General features: G+C 42.0%; 1 protein-coding gene across 2 annotated transcripts in view; it reads left to right on the forward strand.

The window, feature by feature from the left end:
• Positions 1-402: 402 nt before the first annotated feature.
• vegfaa (vascular endothelial growth factor Aa) overlaps positions 403-10,571 on the forward strand; it is a 20,048-nt gene continuing 9,879 nt past the window's right edge. For both annotated transcript variants that reach the window (XM_020587815.1, XM_020587816.1), the window contains exons 1-5: positions 403-1,242; positions 2,714-2,756; positions 5,387-5,583; positions 7,170-7,246; positions 7,344-7,376. In XM_020587815.1, the coding sequence (XP_020443471.1) occupies positions 1,177-1,242; positions 2,714-2,756; positions 5,387-5,583; positions 7,170-7,246; positions 7,344-7,376 (416 nt within the window). In that variant the 5' untranslated portion in view covers positions 403-1,176. The remainder of the gene's footprint in view (positions 1,243-2,713; positions 2,757-5,386; positions 5,584-7,169; positions 7,247-7,343; positions 7,377-10,571) is intronic.

Raw genomic sequence — 10,571 nt, forward strand, 5'->3', positions numbered from 1 at the left:
CGTTTCTTTAATATCTTATTTTGCACAGTGCCGTATTTATATTGTATTTTTAAGTTAATGTCACTTGTTTACACTTTTTATTTTGGGAGTATTAATAGGTACTTTATGTAAGCTATTTATATTGTATTTCATATGTTCAGTTCATTTTTTTGTATTTGTTTCTTTAATTCTTTCTAAGTATTTTGAATGTGCAATTGCTTTATTTAAATAAAAGAATGTCCAAGACAAAGCTATTACGTTTCCTATGAGTATATACACTAACAGTGGAATTTACTGCGATGCAACGGGGCGCCGCCTGAAATCTTGCCTAGGGCGTCAAATTGGTTAGGGCCGGGCCTGTAAATAAGTACGACTAAATAAATAGTCGTGCTGTGTTATACATCGCTACCAGCCTCACAGGCTTCATTGAAACTTTGTCATCAATGAACAGTGTTGCGCCTGTGCGTCCAGAGGAGGCCTCTCCTAGCCATTCAGCTCCGCCCCCAGCACAAACCGGTTGGTTTCCGATGCCATGCCGGCGACCTTATAACGCAGGAGCCCTAGCCGCGCAGCCGAGAGGAGATACAGCGCAGAGAGGCTGGTACTGCTACTGAACCGGGGGACGCTGCTGTCTATGTCTCCCAACAAGCGTTATATAGAGAAGAGCAGCCGAGGCACAGTACAGAGCGGACAATAAATTAGGAACACGAAGGGAGGTTTGTGGAAGAAAGCAAGACGACCACTTCATACCGACCAACAGTGCCTGCTGTTACCCCCACACAAGCTGCGGGATCAGGGACTTTAAAAAGAGATAACCGGTGCGTAAAGTTGGTGAGCTGATCTGTCCATTCCTCGCTTCCACTGAGAAAACGATCAGTGTCGATTTGTGGGGATTGCTGTATTCCTGAGGTTCCGGTTCCAGCGTGGATTTTAGAATCCATCATAGTGCCTTTGTCTGTGGATGAGCGACGCTTGTTGGATGTAACGTTTCCCACGGAGCACTGCGGGGAGACACTGAAAGCGTTAGTGTGTGCGTGCTCCATGTGTGCGGAAGAAGATATGGATTTGCTTTGGCTATAGCCAAGATTTGCCGTGTTAGTTCTTTTTAAATTTTTTGACAGTGTGTCTGTTGCTTCGCTGATATTTGATTTTTATCAGTCTTGAACGACCGCTGCGATTTCATGCGGAATTACAACCATGAACTTTATTTTTAGTTTGTTACAAATCCTTTTGGCAGCGGTTCTTCACCTATCCACTGTAAAGGTGAGTGTGTGATTTCACATGCATTTATTAGTAATTAAACAGGAACATGTGATCACTGTCGTACGTGCCTTTAATACCTACTAAAGCGCTTTCTGGCCGTTTATTTTCGACTTGAGGACACCATCATATTTATTAGCCTACATGTGGTGCACAAAAACTGCGCTGACAATTAATTGAATAAACATGCAATGGTAATGTTGGCTGAAAATGTGACGTGGACAAATGTACTTGTACTATAAAATTTCGTCCGATAAATAGCTTGTCCTAGCTTTCCTGATAAACTATCAGCATTTTATTTTCTGTTTGTATTTAAAAGCATTGGTGTAACTCTGTTGGCAGCCCCATATTTTCGGAGAGTTTGTATTAAATTGAGATGTTTATGAATGGAGTTCTGGCTGACGCGCTTTCATGAGCGCTGAACGTAGTTTGAACTTTGCAACGTCACTCTGAGCCTCAGTCCCCCTCTGGGGTTTCTTTCCCTTCTCACGGTGAACCCGGTGTATGTGGAAGCGGAGATCCGCTTGCTCCTGCCCCGCCGCCCTGCAGGATGCCCACCTCGTTCTCACATAGGCCGATCAGCTTTCTCACGCAATATCTCCGCCAGTTACAGCAGCCACACAAGGTGAACTGAGATAGCCCAGGAAACCGTCACGTTCCCTCTCTACGATCAAACGGGCCGATTCTTGTCTTTCAAAATAAAATTTAGCTATGATGCTTCGAAGTGAAAGATTTCCAATAAATCCGTTTTAAACACAAGCGACTCTTTAGTGACTTTAAAGAAATTCCCAGAAGTGGAAGTGACATGTATAGAATATCACTGCACTCCTTTCACATGCTGTAGACATCAGGTGTGGAGACCTGTGTTACATGTAGGTATTGTGAGGCACCTATCATTGCCATGACCAGTTATTGCAATATTCTACGACTGTATGACAGCCCCGTGTATTAATATTCTTCAAACTAGGCTGTTAAAACATGTAAGCATTTAATTTATTCTGAGCGGACAGGCCAGACCTTTTAATTTTCAAGTGGGTGTGTAGAATTTCTATTTAATATTCAATTTGGCTAATATTTAATTACTATTCAATTTGGCCAATCGGCACATCAGGCAGCAGCGCTTTTATTTTGAAGGGTTCGTCTGACGGCATTTGTTAACGAGCAGCAACAGAGTCGCAAAACAACCAGGTTTTAAGTGTTTGACACCTTCATTCTGATATCGCTCCTTATGATCATGACTTGTATCCTATATGGTGTCACCACTGTGATTTGGCCGCGCCGTGCATTATCTTTTAGTGTTATAACAAAAGAAAACAACAAAAGCGATTTATATTGTTATGTACTATGATGTGTACAATAAATGTTAACCAGGCTGATCTGGATTAGTTGTACAAATCACATGTTCGGGTGTTGGGGGGAACGAACATGCAGATGAGAACTATTTAACACCTGGTTTGATCTGCATCTCTTACAGACTGTCAGCATTAACAAGGGAGTGGAGAAGAGTAAAAATGAGGGTAAGTCGTCTAACAGGACTGTTTTATTTGATTCCTCTGCAGGCCAGATAACTATAAGTGGACGTGTGAACGTTTGAGCCCACTCTTCCTCAGACTTCATTAGTTTGAAGCTTTGTTGGCTGTAGAGGGTATTTCTTTTTATTTAGTATTTTATTTTTATCTATTTATTTTTTTTTTCATAGACTGAAATCAAAGTCCACAGTAGTGAAAGGTCTCACGTGGAACTTTGGAGCCACCATAAAAGTGGTGTAGATTTCAAAATAAGAGTTGATGTGAAAGAAAGGTAGAAATTAGTCACAGCCTTCATGATTCACAGTGGTGACCTTTTGTTTTTGTGTGTTTTGTCTGTGGGTAAACCCAGTCAATACATCAGCTGACAGTCAACCTTGGTTTAAGTGCTAAACCCATGTTTGTTTGACAGTGACACTTAGTACTGCTGGTTGGTGAGGGGTGCACAAGTTTGTAGAGCAACAGGAAGTCTGCATGTTGCAGACCTACATGCGCGCACACACACACACACACACACACACTTTCAGAGGTCACACCACCACCTGATTTCTCCTGCCTGTAATTATTGATATGACTTGTTAAATACACCTCAGCCGTGATGGAGGTTAACAAATTTTCACCAACAAAAACTGGTGCCACAAAACATCAAAACTGTGTATCTCCCAACATTTTCTGACTTCCCCATTCATGTCTCTCAGCTTGACACCAAATTTATCTTACTGTTTTATCCTATGTTTAAACAGCTGGTCACTGTATTTTTGGATCTTGCTATTAGATTTGGTGACGATAAGGAACATGGAGTATCACCAGTTTAGTCTATTAAAGGGTCCCTGCAAGTAACCTTGGTTAGATGAGTGTGTGGGCATAAGGCTGGTGTCTATTGACAGTCTCCTCGACCAGACCCACCCAGCCAGTCTCTCCAGCAGCTCTCTGTCCTGGAGAAGGTGCTAGTGTTTTAGCTACTCATGTTTGCTTGTAAACCCTGGAGCCAAAATCGCAGTCATTCATCACAGAGCTGGAGTGACAGGCTACATGGTGCTGCAAATGGAGTTTTTGTTTAAAAAAAAGCACATGGTCCTTTCGGTGAGACCCTCCTTTGATGCGATGGAGCTTCCATCTGACCACAGTCAGCCTTTTATTGTTATTGTTTCTATATGTAATATCCAGGCCCAGACAGAATCTGCGCCCACAGAATTCCAATGACACCACCCCAGATTTTGAAAAGAAAGTAGAAACTCAGAATGTGAGCACGTGTTTGCCCCCGCCTGTATGAGCACAAGTTGTATGATGTTGTGATTGTCTTTTGGCATTTTCCAAGCCAAGGATCCCACATTCACATCTATTTCACAACATGATTGGGTAGATGCACAACTCTTGTCTAGTGCTTCTTTTTCATTCCTTACACAATCTGTGACAGTTCTCATGTCACCTTCTAGAGCTGTTCCCCTCAGTAGCGTATGTGAACAGCACAGGTTAATGTCTGTTAACAAAGATGTTAATGACTCCTGATGAGATTGTCTGAGGCCACGCACTGTTATCCCAGCTCCCCCCCACCTCCTTCTTTTTTACGCGGTGGTCAGTGTCTAAAGAAACTCAACTTTGTATTTCAGTGGCCAGTGGCCTTAAATTTTATGCTGCTGGAACTTACAGCAAATGTTCACACTAAGTGTCTTGAAATTCTCAAATTTAAAAGTTCATATATAGAGATTTCTTTCACCAGGCTGCCACTGCCCCCCTTCAAATGAAATTCTCAGGGATTTATCTATGTATTATTTGTAGAATTATAAAACTCTAATCTTAAAGCTACTGTATCTAGCACACGTTTATCCTGTAGCATTAGCCCTGAGCTCAAGCCTCCACAAGGGTGGGCTTCCTGGGGTCACATGTCAGAGGTGAAGCCTGGCGCCACAGTGCCTGAGGTCACGGCTGCTCTGACTAACCAGGGGTCAGGAGTTAACCAGGGCTTACTGGGAACTCTGTCTGGTGGACTGTGGGAGGGATTATCTGGGCTGCACAAGCAATGGAACTACAGAGAGGGCAGGCGCATCCTTTAAGCCTTCATCTTGGTATTCAATCTGTCATCAAAACTCATTTATCAGCTTTGTGTTTTTGATCTTCAGGTACTACTTGATGATTCTGTATAGATACAGTTTTATTCCAAGGTCACACATCCATATGGTAAAATGTTGGTTCTCCACAACAACTCAAGGTGAACAGGTCAAGGCGGTTAGTGTAGTTAAAGGACAGACTTATTTAGTTTTTTGAGAACTGTTCAGATTGTCATTGACACAAAATGTGTCGTTTCTTCTCATACAACACCAGCTTGTGTCACCGTTTGCTTGGCAAGCTTATCTTGTGATTGGGCACTTAGGATAAGAAGGAAATGGCTGTGGCCTTCCTAAAGATGAGCAAGTGTCCTCTTCTTTGGCACTAAAAACTACAGTGAGAGCTTAACTTTGAAAAAGATGGGCTGGATAAGTATCCATTATTACATGAAGCTTTTCTCATCACCTTTTTCACTGGTGATAAAAATGATAATAGCAATGAGGATGATGACAAAAATATGATCAATCTCTTGTGTGTGTATGTGTTGTTTGTTTTTTTTTTGTTTTTTTTTTTAGTCATCCCTCTCACAGAAGTCCTCATCAAGAGTATGTGTCAGCCCAGGGAGGTGCTTGTGGACATCATCCAGGAGTATCCAGAGGACACGGAGCACAATTACATCCCTTCCTGTGTGGTCCTCAGCCGCTGTGGAGGTTGCTGCAATGATGAGGCAATGGAGTGTGTACCCACAGAAACCCGCAACGTGACATTGCAGGTGAGACTGGGAGGGGACCAGGGTTCATGAAACTGTCCCTTTGTTGAAATTAACTGATGAAAAAAAACACAAATCATTCACAGGCCACCACCTAGCAATTAATCACTTAGTACCTTTTTCCACGACTTTCACTGGTCTTCATTCATGTATTGAGTTTGTCATCACGTGAACTAAGTTTGATGCAGTAATGTGACTGAATTTTTCTAGGTCACATTACAACTGAGTCAGCCTCTAAAAGCCCCAGCCACCAATGAAGACCATGAGATGTATTGAGAGCTCCAGAAAAAGTGGCCCTTATGTGTAATTCTTAAGACATGATTGATGGATGGGGTTGTCAGGGCTGCACTCGGTACACGTCTAGACTGACAAAACCTTTCTGTCCAGAAGCGGAGCAAAGTGGCACAGTTAGGCGTGGCATTTCAGATATGTTGTTTATAGTGTTTGTTCAGATCCCGATTAGCTTTCATCAGGGTAACAGCTACTTTTCCTGGGGTCCATACACAACAAAACATAACATTTAACACGTACACAAATCTCAATAAAACATATTCACATCAGTAAAATCAACTAAAAACTAAAGTACAACATCCAGTTACATTCCATCTGGTCATTCAGCTATGTTAGTCATTTTTAATGTTTTTTCACTAGCCTTTTAAAACTTGCCTTACTGGGTGCTTCAGTAATCACAAATGGTAACTTACTTTATTCCACATTATGATGGTGCTATACATTACAGATCTGCGCCTGACATCTGTTCTAGGTTTCTCTTTAACCAAACAGCCCCTAGTAGCCCACCTGCTATCTGTAATAATGTTGATCTCTTGCATAATTTATTTGTGAGCGCAAACAGTTCAATTGTTTACTGATGTAAATCATGTTCTTACAGGAGCTCAAAAGATTTCATGCCAACCTATCATTTACTCTGAGCTGTGAGGGACTGCCATGCATTTCCTCTGTACCTTGCCTCACTGCTAATGGACAGGACAGTGTGAGCCTTGCAGCTTTATTTTGAGCTATTTGAAGCTTAGATAATGCTTTGTTCGCAGCACCTGAAAAAACTGCTGAGCAGTAGTCAAGGCGAGGTGGGGCTAAAGTCTATGTTGCTAACACCCTAGAAGGCCAGGGAAGGAAAGCAGGAGCATCTTCTAAAGATTGCTGTTCCTTTACACATTTTCTCACCAATATTTCAAGTATGTTTCTTCCATGATAGTTGCCCATCAAGTGTAACACCATGCAATTTTGCCTATTGAACCTGTTCAGTGTCCAAGCCTTTTATTGATACATTCAATTCAGATTCAAATCAGATCAGTTCAGTTCACGTTTTTCTGACATTCACCACATGTCTGACTACAGCAAAGTCAGGTCAAAACCCATCCTGGCCATCAACAGGGCCTGCTGACTAGCACCAATGTATGCTGGAGAAGTATACAGAGGGATGTATAGTGACATAGACAGGTCTGGTCTTTAAGCTGTTTATTTAGATAGCAGTCATGGCTGTGGTGTTTAGACTCTGGGTTACCAAAAGTCTCTGCTGATGTTGTTATAATCTAAATTTTGCCATGTTATGTCCTCTGTTTCACTTCAAGGTAATGCTGTTTAGACCATTGGTAATACAACGTATTACTGACTTAAGTTTCACAGAGCATCAAAAGTGTGACTGCAGGTAAGAGACTGTAGACTTCACATTTTCACACACACAGTGACCGTGATGAAATATAAGTATAAATCTAAATCATCTTGCTCTTTTTGTTTTATTTCAGAGTAAAGTCAGATGTTCAAGTAAAGAAACAATAGTAAGTACATGGTCTGGGTTTTTTGTTTGGTTTTGCTTCTGTTCTAATGGGTTATAAGGGGCGTTCTGGGTTAGCTGTGGAACAGAATATCAGGGGTTTCTACAGCCAACATGCCTTTGATTTTGGTTGGTGTTGTAGTCGAGCTGGGTAAAAATTTAAGAACTGAAAGGCATACCATCCAACTCAACTGTACAAGTGGTACCATCATGGTTCCTGTAGATGATAGAGTTGGAGAATATTAGGGCTGCCCCCTAATAAAGTCATCAGCCACAAGACCTGTCAGTCGACTGAAACTCTTCTAGTTGAGCCTTTGTTTTTATTTTATTATATTTTATTTTTTGTCAGCCAGTGTGCATTAGAATAGCAAGTAGTTTGTCATCCTCTTCTCCTCATTTTGGTGTGCCAAGCAGCAGTTTGTTCAATACTTCACCCTGTGGGCGGGGGGGTATTACCCGCTTTAGTGGTGTCACTGTCTGAGGCATGTAATTGATGTACATTAAGGTCAGATCTATTTAGCAAACTGCAGAATGAGGAGAAAAAACAACAAACCCACTATGACAAGACAAATACAGGTGAAATTTGTACTTTATTGGAGGTGTTTTCAAACATCATGGTCTACAGCCTGTCTGTGGCTGGTTTTGCTTAATGTTATGAGTCTAGTTTGTTTACCCTTCTCCTTTAAAGTGCAATGCACAGCCGTTTACCAGCTCTTTCTGTGGCATGCATCCATTCAAGCATTGCTTCAACAGAAATACAAGTGTGCTGCCTTTCTCGTTATTATACTGTCAGTTTAAATAGGTTGCAATTTAAATCTGGCATCATATGGCAGCTGTCTTTATTGATTTTTAAATTCTCAGAAATATGTTCCTCTCACTCTTTTCCATTTAAATACAGAGGATAATGTGGTCAAAATCATCATTGAAATTCATGCCAGTTGATTTTCTGACAGTCTAGTATATATGTAAATAAAGAAAGAAAAGAACAAATAGTTGTATAGTCGGACAGAAGAGCTGACTGACAGTCGACTGACAAAATCCTTAGTCGGGTACAGCCCTAGAGAGTATGGCCTTCGCACCCTATCTTTCAACTATCTTTACACAGCTCTCACACTTTAAGCATGCTCTTTTTATGGCAGAGGGTTTATGGTGTGGCTGTAACATCATGATTGACTGAGGTGTAGCCGGCCTGCCTCGGACCACCCGCTGCTGTCTGCACTCTGACTCCAGTTGCACAAACCTGACCCTTGGCTACTTCCCCAGTCTAATCATAGCAACAGGTGTCATGCAGTTAACCTATTTTTATTTTTAGTCGTGTATAGGATGTGCTCAGAAACAAGATGAGGTGTCATTGCTGGTGGGGAGAACTTGCTATCACAGCTGACAGAGCATGTGCGTTTGACATATGCATGCATGTCTTGGGGCTTCTCAATGGTAGGTCACGTTGTTTGATTCGATAAGAGGCTGAAACCCTGGTGGATAGGTGGAGGACATGGAATTATGCTAACAAAGTCAAATCCATTTAACATGGGGCTGAAATGAGCTGAGCTCCATCCAGCCTGGCTGGAACTTTGCCTGTCACTGTGCTTGTAGACAGTTTTCGCTGTGGTAGGGTGGACTCATTCATGCAGTCAGCTGCAGGAACACACAGACTGGTGACAAATTAAAGGAAAAGCCAACATAACCCAACCAGCACACCATGTGCCACCAGAACAACTTCAGTACACCTTGCCCATTGCCAGTACACCTCAGTGTCTGAACTCTACTGGGAGAATGAACACCATTCTTCCAAATTCTCTCATGTGGTGTTTTGATGATGGTGGTGGAGATGCTAACACGTTGGTCCCAACGTCTCTTGTAGGTGTTCATCTGATTTGAGATCAGGTGACTGTGAAGACCACAGTATTTGATTTACATCATTTTCTTACTCATCAAACCATTCAGTGACCCCTTGTGCCCTGTGGATGGGGCACTGTCATCCTGTAAGAGACTAATCCCATCAGGATAGAAATGGTTAATGGTGATCACTCAAAACAACCTTTTATTGATTTGCAGTGACCCTTCTCTCAGAGGAGATAAATGGATTCAAACCATACCAGCCAAATGCCCCACACAGTATAACAGAGCCTCTGGATTCCTTCACTGTAGGGGCAAGCATTCAGGTTTTTCTTTCATTTGTCTCTTGTCTGTACATCCTGATATACTTACCTGAGTCCTGTCCTATGACTCATTCACCCCTGCTCGTGAGGAGGCTAGATTACAGCAGTTGTTTTGATGGTTGATGACCTCCTGTTTGACTTTATCAGCTGCTGGCCCTGCATGACTGTCCTTGCATCTTGTCATGCGTCTTATCTTTTTCTCCTACTTTCTCCTGTGTCAGGTGGGTAAGAGCTAAAAGCAAGAGACACGATTGTTGAGGCCAGAGCCAATGCTGCAGTATGTCTTAACATCAGCTTGTTATCTTTTTCTGATAGTTGATATCAAAGAACATTTTAGTAGCTCCTAAATGGGACCATTGTACACAGGATCATTTTGATAACTGTCCTTTTTGTGTGTGCAGTGAAATTAAGGTACTATGGCATTTGTCACGCTATCTCTGTGAGGGATGGTTATCTTTAAGGTTGTCTGCTGCTCTCATTTCAAGGTTAGGGTCTTTTGGTTTCTTGCTGTTTCTTTCCTCTTTTGCAGTTGAAAGATGGCCACAACAGCCAGAGTCCAAAGTACAGACAAAGAGACACATGGTGTGTTTAGCTTAAGATCACTGCAGCCTTGAGCTGTTCACCGATAAATTCTGCTTTGGGTTGTTTTGCCCTTGTTTTCATACAGGATGTCCAGAAGGTGATACAGAATTGATCCTGCTGCTTAGATGTGTGTTGTTCAAATCAGTTATATGAGACAAAGCAGAGTTACTTGTTGCCTCATAGCAGTTCCCTTATATATCTAGTTCCGTCTCTGTTGTGTCTCTGGCATGACCTTCTGTCTCATAAGCTGAGCGCTTTCATCAGATACTGCAACAACTACAGTGTCTACCCCAACATAGATGTTCATTTTTCATTTTTAGGTGCCTCCTATGGATGATCATACTGCCTTTGTTCAGTCGCACTACTGCTTCTGACCTTTCGGGGTTTATTGTGTTGGGAGGGGTTTGTCTCCAGCTGCTTGACAGTGATGATGGGTACAGTGGTATTACCTTATAACT

This window comes from Monopterus albus, unplaced genomic scaffold, assembly GCF_001952655.1.
Source record: "Monopterus albus unplaced genomic scaffold, M_albus_1.0 scaffold481.1, whole genome shotgun sequence".
In the NCBI taxonomy this organism is placed as follows: Eukaryota; Metazoa; Chordata; class Actinopteri; order Synbranchiformes; family Synbranchidae; genus Monopterus; species Monopterus albus.